We start from the raw sequence: 25,184 nt of genomic DNA on the forward strand, positions 1-25,184 counted from the left end.
GACACTCTTGCAGTAACATTTATCTAGATGCATGTGGAGGTTATTAGTTCACATCTCAACGCTCATTTGGAACAGATATGAAACTGTGTGGAGCGAGGCCTTTGTCAGTGACTGAGCAGCATTAATATAGCTGGAGGTACTCTGTTAATAATGGACCTGTTGGGGCTGGGCTCCTCTGGGGGCTGGGGAGAGCCTGGGGAGCTGGATCCTTCTAGAAAGACTGAACAGAACCCCGGGGAGTTCCAGTGATGACACCTTGATTCAATCTCTCAGCTGTGATGGATCATTCATGCAAATGAGCGCACAGGGGGTTGGAGTATGTGTTTGGACATCTGCAGGACGTGTCTTAAATACATGAAAATCCCTCCAGCAGTTCAGTGTGTGTATGTGCGCATTTGTTTGTGCATGTGTGTGTGCATGTATACCTGCATGTGAGCATGTGTATGGGGACGATGTCTGTGTGTGTGCGTTTGTTCAGGCATAACATGACAACAACAGGAAGGGCATCTCATTGTGTCTTCAGCAATGGAAATCAATACCAATCTTGTCTCTCGACATCACCTTATCATCCAACCAGAGCATGAATAATGCTAAACAGCTTCTACTCTGCTAGCAAAGGCTTGCAGGCCGTGGGGTTTGTCCACATGCAGCACTCACTGTTGCTGGCTGAAGATACTAAGGCCCTGGGCCCTGCTAACGATGTCTCTTTTAAAATGTACACTAGCTCCCCAGTACATCCTCCAGCCATGAAAACTTGACAGTAGCTTTGCAATCTCGACACGAGGGAAATTAACTCACTCACTGCGCCCAACTCAACTTCCTCCTCCTAGACGACAGCAAGTTTGCGGAGGCGGTGCGCGTGCTGCTCACCTGGGTGGAGCGAGGCGAGGTGAACCGGAGGAACGCCAACAACTTCTACTCCATGATCCAGCTGTCCAACAGCCACATCCGCCGGCTGATGACTGAGAAGGCTGCCCACGAGAAGGAGATGGAGGAGGCCAAGGACAAGTTCAAGACCGCCCTGGCCGGCATCCTGGCTCAATGTGAGTGCCTCCCCGAGCTGTTAGCCCTCAGCACAGACTCAAGCACACACCAGCAGATTATGAAACAGCCTCCATTTCTATCTCTGTTCCTTTCTCTTTATCTCTTTCTATCTCTCTCTCTCTCTCTCTCTCTCTCTCTCTCTCTCTCTCTCTCTCTCTCTCTCTCTCTCTCTCTCTCTCTCTCTCTCTCTCTCTCTCTCTCTGGATCTCACATACCCTTTCTCAAACTGTCTCAAACAAAATCGACTAGCAAACATTTGTGCTCTGTGAGAGGACATTGTGTCTGGGGTAAACAAAGGTAAGTTGGCTGCAACGGTCCTCATTTCACTAGCCTGCTTGTCATCAGTTCCCCACGGTAAGAGAGCCACACCCAGTGGTGGCCGGTCTTGGAGGTACCACTAGGGGGGGTTGGAGACCCCAGATCCCCTGGAGGGTTCAGAGCATAAACTCCTGTAGTTGACTTCAACCCAGATGGCAGCTGACCCACAAGACAACCTGCTTTAGAGACCAAATTAGCCACAGTAAGTAGCCCCCCCCTTCACCTTTGTCTTCATTGGACCAACTGGAGCTGAAGGAAATAGATGCTTTTATGTTGAAATATTGATGAAAGAAAGAAGCCAAAGGCTTCAGCCTACAGCTGACCCGACCAACCTTTGACAGTCTGGATTCAGCCTCACTACACTGAGTTCAGCCAAGGGCGGCGTGACCTCATGCTATAGCATGTTGTTTGCATTTTAAATGGTAGGACTGTATGCAAATTGAGCTTGTGTGTATCAATTTGGTGAGCCACGGAGAAGAAGAAAGGCCAGGAAGGTCCTTGTCTTTTCTCTCGCTCTCCTTCTTTCTCTTCCACTCAGACAGGCCACCAATACGACACAACACGTATTTCTATTTATGAATTTATGTTTATGTCTCGGCGGTTCCAAATGTCAACACAGAAATTGGGTTCCAACATGGTAGTTTTCAGTACAAAAGATCCATCCATATTCTCCACGGCTCCTCACAGCTGCATGCAGGCCTCCCCATGCTCTCTCTCCCTCTGTCTCCTCATGCAGGCCTCCCCATGCTCTCTCTCCCTCTGTCTCCTCATGCAGGCCTCCCCATGCTCTCTCTCCCTCTGTCTCCTCATGCAGGCCTCCCCATGCTCTCTCTCCCTCTGTCTCCTCATGCAGGCCTCCCCATGCTCTCTCTCCCTCTGTCTCCTCATGCAGGCCTCCCCATGCTCTCTCTCCCTCTGTCTCCTCATGCAGGCCTCCCCATGCTCTCTCTCCCTCTGTCTCCTCATGCAGTCTCACCAAGCCCTGCTTCTGGCATTCTCTGGTTGTCACCTGGAATAAGACCCCTAATATTGTTCCTGCTCTGAAACAGGTTATTCGAATCAGCCCTATTGATGAATGTCTGGCAGCAGAAATCTCCTCCGGTAGAACCTGGAAGGATTTATTAGCCAATGAGACACCTCGCTCATATTTCAAAATGATCTTTACAGGACATGACATCATTCCACAGGTGGGTGTAGATCTGTGTACATCATGTCGGGTGGGCCTGACTGCATATCTCATCGTGGAGATGAACCGTCATGACTCTCAGTTAATGACCTCATTTTGAAAGGATGGGAGAATATAGACCCTGAGGCCACACTGATAACAATGCTAGCTGGAGACAGACTGCTAGCATTTAGCTTTATAAACAGTCTCTGCTAGCATCCAGCTCTATAGACTCTGCTAGCATCCAGCTATCTAGACTCCGCTAGCATCCAGCTCTATAGATTCTGCTAGCATCCAGATATCTAGACTCTGCATGCATACTGCTCTATATACAGATTGTGGTAGCTGGTTGGAAGTTTTTATCTAATAGTTTTCTATGTAAACGCTCGGCCACAACCTTGCACTCGCTCCTTTCTCCTCTGCCTTTCCTCATCGATTCCCCTCCATCAAATTACAGAGTTCTGAAAACCACTATTGATCTGGACACAGTCCTCTCCCTCCAACCTCCCAGAGACCCACCTTCAGTCCCTCTGCCAAGTCCACAACTCTGGTGCTGTTATTACTCCCTACCGGGGACATCCAGAGAGAGACCCCCACGGAGACACATCCTCTCATAGACAACAATAGACCGCTGAGTAGGGAGAATCAACAGAACCCTCTCACAGTCTCACACTCTGCACCACTGTCCACTAGCATCACAGATATATGAATGGCGGCACTGTGTGCTGGCTATTATTGTAGAATATCTACGTTACCGCAGTTATAGAGGAGGTGTGTGTCCATGTCAGTCGTTGTTGATGGTAGTTTTCAAGGATGCATTACCGTAATAAGGAACTGGACCTTGGTAGGAGTATAGTTGATACAACCTAATGTACAGTGTCTGTGGGTATGACACTGTGTCTGGTACTACATTCTACATGGATTCATGTGAGTATTGTAACAACCAATTATTTAGCGGGGCGTCATGTCAACATATTTGGGAAGTCAACGTGCAACGTGCGCAACTATGACAATGTCTCCTTTTCTGGGTCTCCCTTCACATAGGTTTAATCATCTTACAGACACAGGTGTGGTTTATTTCTGTGTGTGTGTGTGTGTGTGTGTGTGTGTGACCCAGAGCTGTTGACACTTTTTGCCTTTACCTTATTTTTTATTTTTATTTTTTTCTTACCTGATTCCACTTTCTCAATCTGCTCCTCCCCACCGCCTTCTTTCTTTCTCTGTCTCACTCTTGATCTCTCTCTACCTCTCTTTCTCTCTCTCTTTCCCTCTCTGGACGGTCACTGGCCCCTGCGTCCCTCCACAGTTGAGCAGATTGTGTCTGTATTCCACGCTGCTTCCAAACAAAAGGCATGGGACCATTTCTCCAAAGCTCAACGCAAGAATCTGGATGTGTGGCGCAAACAAGCTGAGGTTGGTGCTTTCTGCCTTTTTTTATTTACTGTTCTATCTCTGAAGTTCATATCATCTTTATTTAGGGATAGTCTCAACATGATTCTGCTGCTGATGTGAACCCTCATCATCCTCTTCCACTGGTTGTGAAGTTCAGTGTTGTCTTAGCGACAACTCAATCTTTTCATTAGGTAGCATTTTGGTTTTAAGAGACTACAAACCAAAGACACCCATTTGCGAAACTAGTCTTAGACTGAAACACTAAGGTACAGTAAGTGCTCGGCTAGTGAGGCACAGAGACAGCCTCAGTGTTAGGCACAAAGCTAGGCTAGGCTACACCCAGGCTCCCCTTTTCAGTTCACCCCAGAGAGGGAGCTCCTCTCAGGCCCAGGTCCCGGCCTCTCGCCCCTCTCTCTCCTCTGGAGACCCGCTGGGTGAGTGTTCAGTCTCATAAGGCTGCCAGGAACAGAACAGGTAACTGCAGAACCATCCTTTTACCACCTTACACAAACACACCCAACTGTACATCACTCTCAGGCTGTGTGGACTAATACATTAGCTAATGACTGATCTCAATGTTGTTTTGGCTGTTAAATTGGGATCATCCATCTCTTGCTTGACTGTTCATTAATGTAAGAAACTAGCTAAATGTGTTCTTGGTTTTGTTCATTATTTTTAATGTGACACAGTAATTACCGTAAACACTGTTTCTTAATGGAGGCTTTTCATGTGTGGGCTGCAGTATTTTTTTCTCCCCACAAATCGGTAAGTTGGATGTTTGAGAGATGTATGGTGGTGCCTGTGTGTAATTAACAACCTAATCTCAGCCTCTGTCTCCAAGCCACACGGAGACATTTGCCATGGATTATCAGGGGAGTTTAGTTTTCTTTCACTCAGAGATGTTCATCTCAACCAAGTAGATGAGCTGTGCAAGGTGTGTGTTGGTGAAGCGTGTTTAAAAGGCTGCAGGCCATGACCATACTAATCCTTTAACGTGCAGCACAACCCCCTCTAGAACTATCAAACATGATAATGACACCAGGAATAGAGCTCTGGCATTCTAAGCCACTCTGGGGGGAGAACTGAACAGTCTAGTGGGCTGGTGTTATATGAGCATGTTCCTCTGGTCTCCTAACATGGCCCTTGTCTGTGACGTGACTGTGTCCAATCACGTGAGCAATCTGTCCTCCTGTTTGAGTCTGTATAAACGGTCTAGTCACTGGAGCAGAGTGGATTTCTTTCTCTCCTCTCTCTGTCCGTCTTTCATTCCTCCTCATTCTCTCTTCAGGGAGGTGTTAATGAGGACCCTCAAGGACATGCTGGGTTTTATTCTGCTTTTTTCCCCTACTCTACTCTCGTGTGTGTCTGTGTTTTGTTCTGTGTTAGTCTCTGCGTCTGTGTGTGTATCTGTTTGTCTGTGTGTCCTCATGTTTACAGCACGTAAGTCTGCCAGAGTTTCACAGGAACATGCTGTATCTCACCACTCACATCTGTTATCCATCCGTTCATGTATTCATCCATCACTCCTTCCATCCATTCATCTGTCCTTTTTCCACGTATCCCCCATCTGTCTGCTCACTTATCTAGTCATGTTATCCATCCTTCTAAATCTACATTATGTACTCGTCTACCCACCCCTTCATCCACCCCTCCATCCACCAATCCATCCATCCGTCCACCCCTGAAGTGCAGTCTCTCTCCTCTACCTCTCTGTGTGTGTTGTCAGTCAGGCTCTATTCCCCCCCCCCCCCAGGGAGTTTGGCTCCAGGGGAAGAAAACAGGCCTCCTGGCAGACGCTAGAAGCACACATGCTGGTGGGGGAAATAGATTGAAAGGAGTTCAAGATTATGACCGTCTAACACCCAGTGGGATTAGGCAGTGATGTGATTGTTTTCTGTGTGTCTGTATGCGCATATGTGTGTGTGAGTGGGTACAGAGCCTGGTTTTGGAGCCAGGGTGCTGGCAGACAGCAGGGTGACAGCAGGGCAGACAGGTCGAGTCAGAGTGAACCAGAGCTGCTGATCCAGAGTCTTTACCTCAGCTCTCTCAGACTCCTGCAGCCTGCTGGACTCTGATAGGCTGGGGAGTCCCACACAGCTGAAGGGAAAAGTCTCCACACACACCTCCAGCTTAGTTGAGTTGTTGACTTATAGCCCATGACTGAAGCCTGGTCGCCATGGCACCGGCAGGCTAGCAGCTACAGCCTGTAGAGAGGAAGTCAGCTGACAGGAAGACGTCAGTTGTTTCTGTTCAACATGAAGTGGGAGTCAGAAGTGCGTGGGAGTCAGAAGAAGGGAGTCAGATGGCTGAGTGGTGAGGGAGTTGGGCTAGTAATCTGAAGGTTGCCAGTTCGATTCCCAGCCGTGCCAAATGACGTTGTGTCCTTGGGCAAGGCACTTCACCCTACTTGCTTCGGGGGGAATGTCCCTGTACTTACTGTAAGTCGCTCTGGATAAGAGCGTCTGCTAAATGACTAAATGTCAATGTAAGTGGGGTTTGAGAGCAGCGTGTGTCTTGGGGCTGGAGATGAGAGTGAAACACTTGAGACAGGATCTAACTACAGCTGTCTTTCTCCCTCCAGCATCATCCACTGGATATTTACATTCTCACAATGAGCAGTGTGTGTCTGTGTTTGAGTTCGTGTGTGTGTGTGAGAGACACAGAGAAAGAGAAAAACGCCAGATGGATGTGTTTGTGTTCAGACTACCTGTTTGACCTCTGGATGGCCAGCAGCATCTGGTGATGAAGACACCAGGCATGTTTACTGCAAGACTGGTGTTTGCTGCTGGGGACACTTTTTCTCCCCTGGCATTCTGAGTGTGTGTTCATACTAGAGAAACACATATTAATCATCACTCTCTGCAAACCTATAGTATTTTGTCAGTGTGTGTGTGTGTGTGGTAGAGAGAGAGAGAGAGAAAAAGAGAGAGAAAAGAGAGAGAGAGATGGTAGAGCATGACTGATTGTCCTTGGCACCCTCTGTCAATTAGCCATTGAGCAGCCCTGGCAAAATAACACACACACACATCACTCCCGGCCAGATGTCTGCCCAACCCCGCCCCCCATGCGTCTACAGCAGGAGCTGCCCCCTGCTGGCTGGCCGGGTGTTCTTCAATCAGACACTGATCAGCCAAGGCACTCGGAGGAGTAACACTGCTGAGCAAACCAACTGTGCACTCAGACCACAGAGGAAGATGTGGACAGGCATCAGCACAGTGGGCACGCACACACACAACTGGCATATTCCAGTTGAAACTTCAATGAGAAACACCGATCTGTGTGGGGGGGGGGGGGGGGGGGGGGATTGCTCTGTGTGGAGCTCCCTACAGCTCCACCACCAGCCGTCTGAAACCCTTCCCAAAAACGTTGAGCGGACCAGTGGCCTGTCTTCAGAGGGGATCTCCCAGAGGCGTACATTACCCAGGGTTCCTAGGGCGATGATGAGCCGTCTGTGCTGTGTGTTCCAGGAGGTCAGAAACATGCACAACGAGGAGCTCATGGGGATCAGACGAGAGGAGGAGATGGAGATGTCTGACGATGACATGGAGGACACACACGCCCCCGACAGCAAGGACTCGGACCACTCAGGTACACACACACACAGCCAGAACATGCACAACCCACACTCTCTATACACTCCCCCAGCTGCAGACGAGATGTAGTTCAAAACAGTACAGAAACACACCATACACAGTATGGTACACATTAGTGCCACTAAGGGTCATAATTCATCATTGAAAAGAAACATAATGTTTCTGAAATGACAGAGGGAGACATCTGTCCTCTTCCTGAAACTCCAGTTATGCCCCCTGGAGAAAGAGACTGAGAGCCACGCCCAGCTATCTAACAGCATGCAGCTGACACCATGAATGAACTGCTGTGTTTACGTTGGGCATTGCTCCCCTTGGCCTGCCCCTCTAAATACTGACACTCACAGCTGTGTGTGTGTGCCTGTGTGTGTGCCTGTGTGTGTGCCTGTGTGTGTGTGTGCCAGCTGCTCCTCCAGCTTCCTCAGGGCTGTTCTGGGGACCACTGAAGGGCCATTAGGACCTTGCTTGCTCAGAGGTGCCTGTTCAGGTCTGCTGAACCAACAGAAATACTGATGCTAAACACCTTCAAACAGCCCATAATATTCACCTGGGCATTCAGGGGTCTTACTGCTTCTCTCTACAGCAGAGAGCCCGGGTAGAGATGCTGCTGCCAACATCACCTCTCATATAATCAGTTTGTTTTTTGATGAAACATTTGTATCGTTTTTTTAATCGTTAAGATAAAAGTTTCCAGACAGCCTCCCTAATTAGTGTGTAGATATATGCAAATATAATTCTATTCCTGCCAGGTTTGTGGTTCTTCCCTCCTCTCATGTGTGACCTTGGTTATTAGAAAACAATGATAAGCATCACTGTCAAGGGCCTGTCATAATATTTGATGTCAACCTGAAAAAGAACGGTAGAGCAGGTGGGTGGGCCATGTGAGTCTGTGATTCCACTCAGAATGACAGACATTCTAAGAAAGACTATTGAACCAATTGGCAGGCTTGAAGAGGAACACCTGTACTGCCACTGCCGTCTTCAAACACTTTGTTTCTGTCTTTAAAAGCGAATCAATGCTAACGGCTAAATGTCTACCTCTCAGGGAAACGGTACAGGCTGCGCTCTTTGTGTGTGTGTGTGCGCGTGTGTGTGCGTGATATGTCTAAACAGACACCCACCCAGACACTCAGGCCTTATCTCCCCAGCTCGGTCACTCAAGCACACTTTCATCAACATCACACACACACGTTCCCTCAGACGGTTTTGAAGAACAAAGATTGTTCCAGAGGAGATGTGCTGAGCAGGTCTCCTATCACACACTCACGCTCTCCTCTGTGTTCAAGAGGACAGGTCCGGGTCCAAAAACCTCTCAGAAAGATATGGTACATCCTCTGATCATTAGCACACTTTTTGTCCGGCTGTCGTTACTCTATTGACACCATGGTTGGGATCAATTTAATATTCTCTCTTGTTGTCTCTCTGTCTTTCTATCTCTCTCTTCTACCACTTCTTTCTCTCCCTTGTCCCTCTCCTCCCTCCTCCACCTCTTTTTTCCTGCCTCTCTCTCTCCCTCCCTCTCTACCTCTCTCTCCTCATTCCTCTTCCCTCCCTCCCTCTTCTGCCTCCTCTCCCTCCCTCCCCCCTCTCTCAGGAGCAGTGTCCCAGGTGGAGGCTCTGAAGGAGGAGAACGACTCTCTGCGCTGCCAGCTGGACGCCTACAGGAACGAGGTGGAGCTGCTGAAACAGGAACAGGGCAAGAACCAGCCAATGAGGAGCGAAGAGGACAGCACACACTCCCAACAGCTCAGCTTCCTACAGCAGGCTCTGCAGGGCATGCAGAAGGTAGCACACACACCCTCTCACGTGTGGATCACAACAAAACTGTCACAGACAGAGAAAAGTGTTCTGTGAATTCTGTGTAGCTGTAGGGGTTTAAAACATATCTACTCTAGGCAAAAAGTAAACAGTTCTTCAGGCGCTAAATCTTGTTCCAGCATCACCTGATGGGTTGTTAAATAGCCTGGTGTTGCCAGTAGTTACTGAAGTTAATTAAAGAAGGAACATTTTGTTTTGAGGAGAAGAGTCTGTTATGGTCCACCAGCTCAACTTAATAGACAGCAGATAATTCCATCTCCAACATGCTAACTGGTGGTGACATGTTTATGAACACAAGATAGAAAAGCTCCTATTGCCTTGTGCTAAACTGTGTTATCCTGTGGTGCCTTCAATATTTAATGAAATATTGTCATCCTGTAATTTAAGTCTGTCTAGTCTGTGTATTGAATAGTAATATTTGCAGGGAGTCTCTACAGTACAAGGCTTTCACTACTTGGGGTCTGTAGCAACAGCACAGCTGAGATGATGTTAGCACATGAGGCTAGTGGTCCTCTATGGCAGCAGCATCAGGGTTAGCATCAGAAGCTGCCGTTCGTGGCTGACCTGCTGGTCTGGCGTCTGTCTGCAGCAACTGCTGAACATGAGGGAGGAGCTGAAGCAGAGGGAGGCGGAGCTGGAGAAGAGCCTGGAGGACAAACAGCTGCTGGACACTCAGGTCCAGAGTCTGAAGGAAGCAGTGCAGAACCTGCAGACGACACACACTCTGCAGGTCAGTAGCACACACACACACACACTCACTCACATACACACATTCTTACACAGACATACATACACTAACACAGTCTATTTGGGACTGAGGAAGGTGAGGATGAAGGCTCCCAGTCTAGAGAGAACTCTGTGTGTGTCCTGAAAATCACTGGCGAGACTCTCCGGGTTTGAATTGGAATCACCCTCAAATCATCTGATTTGTGCTGTAATTAGAATGAAATTAGTTTAAAATGAGTTTCAAGGACATTGTGGACATAATTTATCAGATACTGCAGCCCAGACTGGGCCAGACTTGTATTATACTATCCAGTTTCTTTAGAAAATCATTTAAAATAATTTGTTCCTGATTCCACTCCCACTCCCACATTCTGTGGTAGAGATAACAGGTCAATAAAAATGTCACAGAAAGAAAAAGGTGAGTTGAGATGCAATATTAGAGTGGGTCATTTAAATGCTCATCATGCTGTACCAGTCTTTACCAGTCAGAATGTATCCCTACCCTGCCACTATACTACCCCCCCTCCACTCCCATCTCCCTCTCTCTCTGTCTCTCCCTCTCTCACGCACCCTCCCTCTGTCATCCTCTTACTCTCCATCCCTCCCTCTCTCTGCCTATCCCTCTCTCTGCCTATCCCTCTCTCACCCTCACTGTCTCTTCTTACCTCTCACCCTCCCTCTCTCCTTCCCTCCCTCTCACTGTTTTGTCCTACCTCTCACCCTCCCTCTCTCACCCCTCCCTCCCTCTTCTCCTCAGCTGGTACTGAGGTCTAGAGGTCCATTCTCCCTGTGAGCCATGCCCCCTGCTGCTGATCTGGACTCTAATAAAGACTAGTGGAGCTGCTCAGAGGCTAGCTAGGATGCTACACCCCAGGCTACATCCATGCAGTTAGCCTCTCACACTCTCTACACCAGCCTTGAGCTCTACTTTACCCACTGGCTATAGAAGGCAGCAGTAACAGGACTCACTGAAGCAAAGTTCACTGTAAACACACATTTTAGACCAGCATGTTGACTCTCACAGGCAGTAGGCTAAATATAAAGTTATTTTAATGAGCCATACACAGCCCAGGAATAATATCTTATTTTACCAGCAAGTTGCAGAGGAGTTTGGTGTTACTTGTGGTTACTTGGGATAAGTCTGATAATGAATCAAGAAAGGGTTAACAGGAACAGTAGCTTCTGGTTCAGTCAACAAATTAATTGGATCAAGATAATACTGACATGAAGCAGTCAAATGAAGCATGCTCCACATTTGCTCGTTTTCCGGTCTGTGCCGCGGTACACCTGCTTGGCTGGTCGTGGGCGGGGAGCGGCGTTGATAGAGTTTGGCGATGGTGCATCCAGACCTGCTGACTGGATTATTAATTCACCTCAGAGAGAGTGACAGAGTTGTCAATATCAGGTTTAATGGTGATGCCGTTGATTAGAATGTCACTTGGCTGTGAAATGTGTCGGCTCAGCAGTGATTCATGGGAAATATGGTAATTAAATCCATCCATAGGCTCATAAATGAATCACTCTAGACAGTCTTATTAATACAAGAAAGCAAAATCAAATTGGAAGAGACATTTCTCTCCCCCCCCCCCCCATTGTCCTGGATGTCACCAGACCGTCACCACGACATCACTAGGCATAATCTCAGCCCAGCTCATTAATGCAGAATCTCATCACTACAGCACTCCATTCTCCCCTTCCACCTCTGCCTCTACAACCACTCTAGCAGCCTGTCTTTACCACTGTAATGAACTGTCTACAAACAGCCATTCCTTCATGAATCTTTCATGCTGGCTGTGCGTGGGAGTCGTGTAATAAAGATGAGCCTCCTTTTTGTTAGTTTTTCGGAGCGAAGGCTTTAATGATAAAGATTGTCCTTCGGAGACAGTTCGGACAGTCAATTATTTCGACTTCCTCTCGGTGGAGACAGGAGACACGTGCTCTCATACGCTAGCTGGGCATTCAGGAAATGGTTTTCAAAAGTCCAACCGGGCACGAGTGTCCCCACGTCACGCCTTGCGTTTAATCTCTGGTGACTTCTTGAACTCCTTTTTTCTTTGTTTTCTAAGCGGCTCCGCAGCCCGCAGGAGAGTGGTGTGTGTATGTTTGTGTGCGTGCGTGTGTCTGGATGCATTAGGGTGTGACATGTTTCTTATTGACGGCTCCTCTCATGTTTCTAATTGACTGTAGCTGGAGACGTCACCGAGAGATGACAGAGGGAGCGAGGAGAGTGCTAATCAAACCAGTGTAAGTGGAAATGGTCTGTGGACTCCCCATCCTTCTGTTCGGAGTGGCTCTCTGGCTCTCTCTTGCTCCAGCTCATTCTTACTCACTTTCTTGCTCTCTCCCTGCTCCATTTCTCCACTTTTCTCACCTATTCTCTAACTTCTTCCTGGAACATGACACAGCCCAATGTAGATCACTGGTTAGGAAAGATCTATGCCCACGCACACAGACTTGCACAGGAATGATCTGGTTATGTAAACCCTGGAGAGACCTTGTGGTAGAGCAAGCAAGCTTGGCTGTTGTAGGGCGTTGCCCACATAATAGAAAACAACACTCACACTGAAGCATACACATTTGTGTCCTTGTCTGCAGTACCTTTCTCGTGTCAGAAGTGCACAGTAAACAACATATTTGATCATTGCAGTCAGCTATATGCCCTCTGTCATTCCATCTCTTTTATCTTTCTGTTTCTGAATAAACAGTTTAACGGGTATCAGAGGTTGTACAGACAATGTTTTGTTTGATTTTTCCATCAGCTGTGTGTTTATGTGTGTGTGCGTGTGTGTATGTGTGTGCAGGATTCCCCAGTGCCGTCGGTGGTGTCCTGCAGTCAGGAGAAGGAGGGTGCACCAGAGAAGAGCCTGTCCAGTCCTGTCCAGTCTGAGAGAGAGGCCCTGCTAGTTGGTACGTCCACACCACTCCACTCACACATCAGGAAGATCTGTACGGGTGCTGCACGAGCCCCTCTGTGTCATTAAATGTGAACGTTTGGAAACGGCCGGACACAAAGCCCGCTTTGTCAGGTACACTTTCCAGGTGATGTGATATGACTGGACACATTCTACGCAGATCTTAAAGCACACAGACGCATCAAAGGCTCAATAATTCTTCTCTGAAGTCTCACCTGGCTTATTTCACCCTCTAAGGTCTCATTTAGCAGTGTGTATACGTTTGTATACGTGTGTGTGTGTTATGGGCACCTCCTGAGGCTCAGAGAGTGGTTGTTGTCCAGAGGTGGAGGATTATAACGGCTGGGCCATCATATCAATGAGCTGCTAGCAGATGGGATTGTTGGGCTGGATGAAAGCCCATGGTGCTCTGAAGAGAGAGATGGAATGTAGAGAACAGCATCAAAGCAGTCATTAAACACCCCTCTTCATCTGGAGCCTTCAAACACAAGAGTCATCCACACAACGGTGATTGCTTTTGGGGGGACGACACTCGAAGCGTTCAGACCCGTTTCCATATCAGTCTGAGGAGTCCTCCAGAGCGGTGGTCTCCTGGATCTCCTGTCGGGGTTTGTCTTTCCAGGTGGAGAAGGGGGACTGACATTCAGAGAGACCCGTTCTCAAGAGCTGCACGACACGCTCATAGACCGTTTAGGGTTATAACTCTCTGTCTGTCTTTCTCCATCTCCCTCCATCTCTCTCACCCATTGTTCCTCTCTCTCTCTCTTTTTCTCTCCAGGGATCATCTCGACGTTCCTCCATGTCCACCCGTTTGGAGCCAGCATCGAGTACATCTGCTCCTACTTACAGCGTCTGGACAACAAGGTAGACCTGGCTCACACATGCAACCACACACACATGGATAAATACACACACGCACACTGATACTCACACTCATAGACAAATACACACAGACACTCATAAACATTCACCCAGTGAACGGAGCAGCAGGAACAGCCTACTGTTCTCACACACAGAGACGCAACCTCCCTGTCAGGCCAGACACAGAGCCAGGGAGGAGCCCCCCTCACAGGCTGGCATATGGGTCTGATGTTTGCCAGAGTCCCACTGTGGCGATACAGCCCCCCCCCCCCCCCCCCCCCAAACGATGGAGCCAGTGTCTCCTGATTGATTCAGTGTCTCCTCCCTGCAGCGAGCGCACCCTGATCCAGAGTCCCCCGAGTCATCTGCGCAACTTAAACCCTTACCGCGCAAAGAAGTCTCCTGTTATCTGGTCCGCTTTTTTTTACCTCCCTTCTTTCGCTACACTTCGTCATTTGGGAAGCGTTTAAGGCGTGTGTAAAAGCTAAAGGCGGCCCTTCCCGTCCCTCTCGACTCCTCTGTGTCACCGGCCCCCAGAGGCGCTGCTTGTCTGCCCTCATCTTCCAAGTGGCGCCGCTTGAGAGCCGATGAGGCTAATTTCCCCCGACACCGAGAAATGTTAGAGCGGGATCTTTCATCTCTCTCTCTTTCACCGTTTGATGTGTCCTGACGTCTCTCTAAAGTGCCCATCGCAGCGTGTCAGCGTCCTCAGTGGCCACTGCTCAGCACCTGTCTGTCTGTCTGAGGGAGGGAGGGCTTCCCCCTCCTCTCGTTCACCTCCACGAGGAGGCTCATAGACCTGGTGTCACCTCCACCACCAGGCCCTCTAATGAATGACCACTTACAACCTTCACGACGGGGCCCACAGACCTGGTGTCACCGTCACCACCGGCCCCTCTTAATGTATGACCACTTTCAGCCTCCACAGCCTGCACGAGGAGGCCCTTCGGTGTCCTCACAGCCTCCTTCACTTGGACTAACATATGACTAACCGCAACGCCACCTCCACAAGGAGGCCCTTGAACCCAACACCCCTCTCTCAGCCGCATCCTTCGGAAGGAGGCCCACAGAGATGGCCACCCGATTTCTGCTGCAAGCTCATTAAAACCTCTCTGTGCTCATCAACACTCTGACTCATTCTCACATGCACACACTCTGAACAACCCACAGATGTAGAGTATGAGGGTATTTTCTGTCGTTTTTGGGCCTGTCTTTTGTTCCCGTAGGATCTGTTTTCTCCCATGCAGCTTCTCTACTCGCCAGACAACAAGATAGCAGGCTTTGTTACTACAAAACCACACACGTTCTCACAGGAAAACACTTTCCATGAAGAACTCTCATTTACATCTGCAGTACATCTCTGCACTTTATGCAAAGTGTTACTCTACCAAACAATAGATGTTGAAAACCCTTCAATACGTGTTGGTTTTTGCTTATGAATGTGTTTTTGGAGGTGTATAATCAGCATTGTGTGTGTGTGTGTGTTGTTGCTGTGTGTTGCAGATCCACCCTCCAGAGGTGGAGGCTCTGCTGTCTCGGCTGCCCTGCACCTTCAGACAGGAGCTGACGGGGGTGGGGGCCAGCCTGGAGAAACGCTGGAGCTTCTGTGGCTTCCAGGGCATCAAGAGCACATAGAGCTGCTGGGGACGTCTCAGGAACACGGAGGACGGAGGATGGAGCGGACCCTCAGAGGACGGGGGGTGGGGGAGGACGGGGCGGACCCTCAGAGGACGGGGGGTGGGGGGGGACTGGGAGGAAGGGGGCGCGGCGGGAGACGCTGTTGAACTGCAGGAAGGGCGATACGCGTGGGGTCATGGGGACAGGGCGAGGACACGGCTACGAGGCCAGGGACATTCCATTGACTCTGTTGGTGACAGAGAAGAAGTCACTTCCCCAAGGGGGAGGAGACATCCAGCTACTGAAGTGCTGCTCTGAACCTGACTCTGTACCGCCCTCTGGGGGCGTCCCTAATGAGCATCAATCACAACAGAGACACATGATTGGCTGTTTGTTTCTCCACACACAGGAAATTACTTTCTCATAGCCTTTGGCCACTTTTTCTGTCAGTCATCTTGGACTATTACAGGGAGCTTATCAGGGTCAACTGAACACTTTAAAACACCCTTTGAGACTTTTTCACTTCTTATATTTTTTTCCTCCATTTTTTTTTTGTAAACGTCTATAAATAAAATTGATATATTTCTCCATTTTCTGTAAAGGCTGTGAAAAAATGTTCCATAGAGTAATTTGTTTTAATACTCTGTAAATGCTTGGATGATATTTTTTAAATAAAAAAAAAGACAAATCATTGTTATGAAGAGAGCGTTTTTGATTCTGGATGGTGTGGCTCCTGGGGGAACCTGCTTTGTATGGATGAAAGATGTAGTATTTTTCATGTGTGTGTGAGGAAACTGCTAATAAAGTCAAGTGTGGTCCCTGGCTGTATAAAGAGGCTTTGGCCTGCCAACCCTGATCTAGCCTGTGAGGTACACACACACACACACGCATACAGTTAGGTCCATAAATATTTGGACATTGACACAATTTTCATCATTTTGGCTCTTTATACCACCACAATGGATTTGAAATGAAACAATCAAGATGTGCTTTAAGTGCAGACTTTCAGCTTTAATTTCAGGGTATTTACATCCAAATCAGGTGAACGGTGTAGGAATTACAACACATTTTATATGTGGCCCCCCCCTTTTTAAGGGACCAAAAATAATTGGACAAACTAACATAATCATAAATCTAATTGTCACTTTTAATACTTGGTTGCAAATCCTTTGCAGTCAATGACAGCCTGAAGTCTGGAACCCATAGACATCACCAGACGCTGGGTTTCGTCCCTGGTGATGCTCTGCCAGGCCTCTACTGCAACTGTCTTCAGTTCCTGCTTGTTCTTGGGGCATTTTCCCTTCAGTTTTGTCTTTAGCAAGTGAAATGCATGCTCAATTGGATTTAGGTCAGGTGATTGACTTGGCCATTGCAGAACATTCCACTTCTTTGCCTTAAAAAACTCTTTGGTTGCTTTCGCAGTATGCTTCGGGTCATTGTCCATCTGCACTGTGAAGCGCCGTCCTATGAGTTCTGAAGCGTTTGGCTGAATCTGAGCAGATAATATTGCCAGAAACACTCCTACTGCTTTTGTCAGCAGTAACATCATCGATAAATACAAGGGAACCAGTTCCATTGGCAGCCATACATGCCCACGCCATAACACTACCTCCACCATGCATCACTGATGAGGTGGTATGCTTTGGATCATGAGCAGTTCCTTCCCTTCTCCATACTCTTCTCTTCCCATCATTCAGGTACAAGTTGATCTTGGTCTCATCTGTCCATAGGATGTTGTTCCAGAACTGTACAGGGTCTTTTAGATGTTTTTTGGCAAACTCTAATCTGGTCTTCCTGTTTTTGAGACTCACCAATGGTTTACATCTTGTGGTGAACCCTCTGTATTTACTCTGGTGAAGTCTTCTCTTAATTTTTGACTTTGACACAGATACGCCTACCTCCTGGAGAGTGTTCTTGATCTGGCCAACTGTTGTGAAGGGGTTTTTCTTCACCAGGGAAAGAATTCTTCTGTCATCCACCACAGTTGTTTTCCGTGGTCTTCCGGGTCTTTTGGTGTTGCTGAGCTCACCAGTGCGTTCTTTCTTTTTAAGAATGTACCAAACAGTTGATTTGGCCACACCTAATGTTTTTGCTATCTCTCTGATAGGTTTGTTTTGATTTTTCAGCCTAACGATGGCTTGCTTCACTGATGGTGACAGCTCTTTGGACTTCATATTGAGAGTTGACAGCAACAGATTCCAAACACAAATACCATACTTGAAATGAACTCTAGACCTTTTATCTGCTCCTTGTCAATGAAATAACGAACTCCCATGAGGGAATAACATACACCTGGCCATGGAACAGCTGAGCAGCCAATTGTCCAATTACTTTTGGTCCCTTAAAAAGGGGGGGGCCACATATAAAATGTATTGTAATTCCTACACCGTTCACCTGATTTGGATGTAAATACCCTGAAATTAAAGCTGAAAGTCTGCACTTAAAGCACATCTTGATTGTTTCATTTCAAATCCATTGTGGTGGTATACAGAGCCAAAATGATGAAAATTGTGTCAATGTCCAAATATTTATGGACCTAACTGTACATACACACATTGCCACAGTCAGGGACTCGCACACTTCTTCTATTCTTATCCTGTGTCCATCTGTGCCAGAGGGCCACCTTTTCTGATGCTGCTGTTGTTCCCCTCAGCTCACCCCAAGGCTGGTTATGAAACATTACCTAAGGCCATTCCAGCCTCTTAAAAGCCCATTATCCCTCTCTGTGGCTGGGCCAAGGCAGAGCAAGCACAGCATCATCCAACTTTGAGAGAAAACATGCTTCTTGGATTATATTAACGAAGGAATATTGTGACTAAGAGATGTGAGATCCGCAGAGGGGATTGTGTGTGCGTATGTGTGTCTCGAGCTTTGGGCTGTTTCATAACATTCAGATCAAGGCCTCAACCCTCTCCTGGTTGAATGCAGCACGGCAGGATCCAGGGGGCCTCTCCAAACCCTCGTCAAGTGTTTCTTTATATGCACCTCTGTGGAGCGCTTCATCTGCTGTTTATTCCCCAGTAGTTTAGGAAACAAAATGTTTATTGCGCATGATTTACTCCTATCATCTTCCTCTGTCTCTAAAGGCTGTACACATGAAACATTATGGTCCACACGCTTGTCAGAGCACCAGGCTTCCTTCCTGAATTAATATATAATAAATCAATAATGAGTGTGTTTTCCCTCTATAAGGCCTCCTACAAATGTGAGCATGTCTTGACGTACATTATTCAGACGGAAGTGGTCCGATGGGTTGTAGACAAGTGAATTGAGACAGAGATGTACTCTTTTGTAATATGAATTTCCAACCCACTTCCCACGTACCATATAGGTTTAGGTCATGCATGTGTTAAAACTCTCAACTGTCAGTGCTGTATATGCATGATTATCCTAGCAGAGAGTAGGTAGACTGTTTTCGAAAATCATGGTCGAATCCATGGGCGTCTCTTTCTTCAATGGGAAGATGTCCTCCAGTGCATTCTGGACAGGAGAACCAAGGCTGGTTGTTGAAAAGCTTTATGCATATAAATGTGTTGTGGAGTTGGTTCTCTTCTGATTTTGCAACAACATCAAATAATTAAACTAGAGACGACAAATAAGTTTAATTCATAATTTTCTTCTGGTTGATTAATGATCTAGCTTCATCACTCTTCCCTGCTGTCACATCCGTGTGTGACTGTCTGCCCTGGTGGCTTCTTCCATGCTAGAAGCTGCACTCCCAAGATGCACTCTTGACAGAGAGAGAAGCAGTGCATCCCTTTTCTGGGTTCTCAAAGACTCCTCCATCTTACACCAGTTTGACAAATGTCAGCTCAGCTGGGTGAATATCTTCGCTGTCTACATCAACAAGCTCCATTCGGCTTTTCTTATCAGAGGTTGCCATGCTCTCTGTCAGGAATCTCCCTGTAGATTCAAACCACCTCCGAGGTGAACAGACAGGAGGCATTCATTATTCAACTTTCTTTTGCCTGAGTTTTGTATGTGAAATTCGGAGCATCAAGCTACGAGGTAAACACAGACTAATTAAATCTAACCACAGTCCCTGGTGGTTATATATTCCATTCGGTGTTCCACTTGGTCTTCTCATCCTTGTACTAGAAAGTACCAGAGACTCTAATATTTTAAGCTTTCTTTTTTCTACAGTTTTTATTGGTGAAAAGCATAAGCAAACAATAAATACAATGCTGGTTGCCATTTTTCAATGGAGCACATTGATCAGGGGCCTGCTACAGACCAATAATTTAACTATTATTTCCAAACATCTGTGTGTCTGTGGCTCGATGATCTGGAGAACCAGGTAGCGCCTGCTACATGAAGTTGCAGGACCCCAAGGATGTGCCGTGCTGTGTCACGTTGTTTGGATGAGCTGTTTTGCCAAAAAGAAATGGGCCAATAAATATGTAAACGCATCCGAGGCTCTTGTGACAGCAATGTCTGCAAAACACAGCAAGTACTTGGGTCCTAAGCAATACACCCAGCCGACTCCAGGAAATTGTATTTTGATTCCAGATGGATTCTAGCTACTGCCAATCTTGGATGGGATTCACTAAGCCAGTAAAAGTAAATGAAAAACAAATATATGGTTTCCTATAGAATTGGAAGTGTTTGAAGGCCTTCCTGTGTCTCCATGACAAGTTTGTTTTGTGTTTAAAGAGCAAATGCAGGGTCAATGTCTTTACACTGTGAAGGGCACCATGGCCGGCTATGAGTTCCTCTTCGTTTTCTCATCAGTTTAAAATCCCATTCTAACATTCAAATCAAATCAAATTTATTTGTATAGCCCTTTTTACACGCAAGCATGTCACAGAGGGCTTCACATATGCCCATAGAACTGCCCCTCAACCAACCTAAACCCTCAAGGAAGACAAGGAAAAACTCCCAAAAAACTCTCAACAGGAGAATTTTTTTTGAAGAAACCTTGGGAGGAGCAATTCAGAGAGGGATCCCCTCCTCCAGAGACGGTTGGTGGGAGAGAGGAGCAGAACACAGGCTAAACATAGTCATACAGTGTCGATGGGTTTTTAAAACACCAAAATCCATTATTCAACTTTATAGATGTAGGACAGGACCGGGAGACTCGCGACCAGGTCCAGCGTTGGCTGACCGACGACCAGGCAGGTGCTGACAACTCAAACCCCCCACACCACAAGGGATGTGTGTGGGGGGAGACAGAGAGAGGAGAGCAGGGATTAGAGAATGCCAGGAGCAGCTAACAGTTACAGTCATAATAGAATGAGATCCCCACCGGTCAAGTGTGGACTGGTGCAGCAATTTAACAGAGCAAAAAAGGGGAATTTGATGCAACCCCACACACCAAGACAGCGACAGCCCCCCTCATTTGGAACATGAAATCTGTTCCAGGGGAAGAGAACTCTAAAATAAGTTATACTTAAAGAATAAGGATGGAAACAACCCGTCCCCCGTTGCCTCCAACTAGTAACATACTTACCTTTAACAGTCGTAGAATTGACTAAACAATAACGTGTTTAACCTAATTTTAAACGTCGAAACAGTATCAGACTCCCTAATTGAGACGGGTAGTTTATTCCAGAGAAGAGGCGCTCTATATGAGAACGCCCTACCTCCAGCTGTTTTTTTCTTAATTTTGGGAACCACCAGATAGCCGGCATCTTGAGATCTAAGTGTCCTTGCGGGGCAATAGGGTGCAAGGAGACCGGAGAGGTACAGTGGTGCCAATCCATGCAGAGATTTGTAGGTTAGTAGTAGAACTTTGAAGTCAGCTCTGGCTTGGATAGGGAGCCAGTGTAGAGAGACAAGAGTAGATGTTATGTGATCAAACTTTCTTGTTCTGGTCAATAGTCTAGCAGCAGCATTTTGCACCCGCTGTAAAATTTTTAGGTGGGTAATTGGGAGGCCAGAGAACAACACATTGCAATAGTCCAATCGGGACGTAACAAATGCATGTATTAGTTTTTCGGCATCATCCTTTGAGAGAAATTTTCGTATTTTGGCAATATTACGTAGATGGAAAAATGCAGTTCTAGTAATTTGCTTAATATGGTACTCAAACGAAAGGTCTGGGTCCATTGTGACTCCTAAATTTTTTACTAGCTGGCTTTGAGAGACTTTGACGCCGTCTAGGTCTAAGGTCAGATTGGAAAAATTATTTCTATATTTTTTAGGACCGAAAATTTGAACCTCGGTTTTATCCGAATTTAGAAGAAGGAAATTTGCAGTCATCCAAGCTCTCAACCTAGAAACACATTTTTCCATAGCATGTGGAAATTCTCCAGACTTTATAGACATATATAGCTGAGTATCATCTGCATAACAGTGAAAATTTACCCCAGAGCTTCTAATTAGGTTTCCTAAAGGCAGCATATAGAGAGAAAATAACAGAGGGCCTAGAACTGAAGCCTGTGGTACTCCGTATTTTACAGTGGAGCTCCTGGATGAGCAGCCATCATAGTGGACATATTGTGATCTATCGGTTAGATACGATCTAAACCACTAAAGTGATGTACCAGAAATCCCAACATAGTTCTCCATACGTTCCAAGAGAATCTCATGATCCACCGTGTCAAAAGCTGCACTTAGGTAAGAACCAGGACAGAGAAAGAACCCGCGTCAGAGGCTAACAGTAGATCATTGACTACCTTGGCTAATGCAGTTTCAGTGCTGTGGTGGAGACGAAATCCAGACTGGAGAGGTTCATAAAGCTGATTTGAGGAGAGGTGCTCAGTGAGCTGTTGTGCCACAGCCTTCTCTAAAATGTTGGAGATAAATGGCAAATTTGAAATTGGCCTGTAGTTGCTAAGACAACCTGGATCCAGGTTTGGTTTTTTAAGAAGGGGCTTAATAATAGCTTGTTTGAAATCGTTGGGGACTTGGCCAATTACAATAGATTCATTAATAATACTAAGCATGGGTGGTCCAATAATAGGGAGAAGTTCCCTACAGAGTTTGGCAGGGAGAGGATCGAGAAGGCAGCTAGTGAGTTTCGAGGAGTCTATCAGCTCGATGAACGCTTCCATAGAAATAGGGTTAAAGTGAGTGAGAGCCTCAACATGCAGCATGCTTGGTATAGGGGAAAGTTCAGTGTTGATGGCCACTCCTCCAGGACTAGTCTGTAGTTTGTCCCTTATTGCATAAATTTTTTGGTCAAAGAAATCTAAGAAATCATTGGGAGAGAAATCTGAACTAACACAGAGTGTACTTTTCTTAGTGAGATTTGCAACAGTGTCAAATAGGAACTTAGTGTTGTGTTTGTTCTTACTAATCAACCTAGAGAAATAATCTGATCTGGACCTAATGAGGACTTGCTTGTACTCCATTAGGCTGTCCTTCCAGGCCAGGCGGAAAACCTCCAATTTAGTGGTACGCCACTTATGTTCTAGTTTTCTAGTGAACCTCTTAAGAGTGCGGGTTTCCTCTAAATACCATGGAGCCAGTTTCTTGTCCTTTCTTTTCCTTGGTTTGAGAGGGGCAACAGAGTCTAAGGATAGCTGAAGAACCAAATTCAGATCCCTCGTTTTAGTATTTAATGATTTATTTGGGACGTCAAGGACTTCTAGTACAGCGGGTAGAATATTAGCCAGTTCCAGAGCTGTGTTTGGGGTTATGCAGCGGCTAGTAGAAATATTCTTAGTGCCTCCAAGGCTCTGGCAGAGGTCCATTTTGAAGGTGACCAGACAATGGTCTGATAATATAGGATTGTGGGGGTGGACAATGACGTCACTAATCTTGATTCCCCGCGTGAGAACTAAATCTAATGTATGCGAGTGAAGATGGGTAGGTTTGGAAACCACCTGAGTGAGACCTGTGGAATACATTAGAGCAGTAAAGGCCTTACTTAAAGGATCTTTTGGGTCATCCACATGAATGTTAAAATCACCCATAATCAAGACGTTATCAGTATATGTCACAAGATCAGCACTAAAATCTGCAAATTCCTCCAGGAAGAGGGAAGAGGAACATTCCTAACACGTTTTATAAAAGGGAGTAATTAGATCTGAGTAGCTAACGATGTTCTTTGGGGTGATATCAGGATGCTTGAGATCATTCTAATTACTTTACCTCTTATTGCAATCCCTGAAGTCATTGAGATATGGTTAATTATGAGTAAGTTTCCCTTGAGTAAACAGGTGAGAAGATGCTGATTGGTGTGTGTGTGTGTGTGTATAAGAGAGAGAGAGAGACAGAGAGAGACAGAGAGCCACTCTCTGAAGGAGGCACAGTATATCTCCCATTGATTAAGAATACTGCTCGAAAAGGAAAGGAAATCCACTGGCAAACGTCAAACATGTAAAAAAAAAACACTGCTTTAGAAATGAATTGATCTGTGGTGTGACGTCTCTCAATGAGTCCACAGCCCCCCCTGTTGGTCAGAGGGGCAGCTACATGGTGGACTGATGGCTTCTTCAGGCAATATGAAGTTAGTGATTTGATCTCGCAGTTGTTATATAGCCAAGCATTTGGGAACAGCTCTTGCAGTCTCATGTCTCAATAAAGCCAGCACTGGGCTCATTCATTTATGTATGTGCAAAAGAGCTCTAAAATCACTGCTTTTCCCATGAGCCATTGCTTCTGCACAGACAGCACTTTAGCCTGCAGGCACTTAAAATGGCATCTTGGAACAAGACACGATTCAATACAGGGCCTTAAGCTTTTTATTGAGAATTTAGTGCATTTTAGCATCTTGTAATTGGGATCAATCATGTTATTTTTGTCCCATTTCATGACAACATTGAGTCTGGTCTGCTTCTAAGGTGTGTTTCATTCAAAATGCCAACCCAATAGTGCTGGTGCTAGGGAGATGGCGTGAAGCCTAACTCCTTCTAATGAGTGAAGCCTGCTCAATATGCCTTTGTTTGACCTTTTCTTGGATGGGAGAAGAGATATTGTACACAAGCTGCAATTATGTGCACTGTAGAGATTTGTATTTTTAGAAATGAAAGTGCCATCCAGCTGCACTCAGCTATTTGTCATTTTCTTTATTTTTTACTTCCAAACTGCCCATTTTGTTTGTTTCTGAGTTTTCTCAGACTAGTTTCCAACATTTTCTAACTGCAGATTCTGAAGCTTGACATACTAAATATAGGCTTTTGTCAGACGGATTTACATAGAAATATCAGATGGCTATCACTCATCATACAACTACTATCAGGAGGTAATTGGATATATGGAGCACAGTGTGTATGTGTTATTCCAATTAACTTTCTGGTTTGGAGAGCTGCTCCCCTTGCAGAACCTAGTCAGTGTCACACTCATTAAATCTGCATGAAATGAAGCTTCTCTGTGAAGTTGTTATCCCGGGGTGTGGAGCTTGATTGAGATCCCCTGGATGTACTTGTGAATTTAGAGTTGAGAGGAGAGGTCCAACTGAATGCATGACTGACCCCTTATTAGGTTTGATTTCAGGTCTGGATGTAAGTCCCTCCTCTCTCTCAAAGATTGATCCAGGTTTCACAAGTGTAGAGTAAAAGTCCTAATAGGAAACCCATTGGATTTAAAATCACTGAGCTGTAACACATACATTCCTTGTCATTCATGTCACGGAAGGTCCAATAATGATCGTTTCAGATCTTGGAGTCTTTAACTTCACTGGAAAAACGGTGGCTGATCTTGATCTTCAGATTGTGAGGCGAGTTGTTGTTGTTGGGAGTTCTGTATTTAGGTCTCCTAACTTTTTAAGTATTTATGTTCTTACTATGAGTTGATAATCAGCTTACAGTTATTGATCGGGAGTCAGTTACATGGTGAAGGACAGCCCTATTCATC

At 46.3% G+C, this 25,184-nt stretch overlaps 1 protein-coding gene across 1 annotated transcript in view; it reads left to right on the forward strand.

Annotated features, from left to right (window-relative positions):
* The window catches only part of LOC134032181 (ecto-NOX disulfide-thiol exchanger 2-like), a 108,491-nt gene extending 92,964 nt beyond the window's left edge, over positions 1-15,527 (forward strand). The window contains 9 exon segments of the mRNA XM_062476044.1: positions 831-1,043; positions 3,834-3,940; positions 7,387-7,507; positions 9,104-9,294; positions 9,917-10,057; positions 12,241-12,297; positions 12,855-12,960; positions 13,744-13,829; positions 15,330-15,527. Coding sequence (XP_062332028.1) covers positions 831-1,043; positions 3,834-3,940; positions 7,387-7,507; positions 9,104-9,294; positions 9,917-10,057; positions 12,241-12,297; positions 12,855-12,960; positions 13,744-13,829; positions 15,330-15,461 — 1,154 coding nt within the window. The 3' untranslated portion in view covers positions 15,462-15,527.
* The last annotated feature ends 9,657 nt before the right edge of the window (positions 15,528-25,184 follow it).

This window comes from Osmerus eperlanus, chromosome 13 (assembly GCF_963692335.1).
Source record: "Osmerus eperlanus chromosome 13, fOsmEpe2.1, whole genome shotgun sequence".
Taxonomy (NCBI): domain Eukaryota; kingdom Metazoa; phylum Chordata; class Actinopteri; order Osmeriformes; family Osmeridae; genus Osmerus; species Osmerus eperlanus.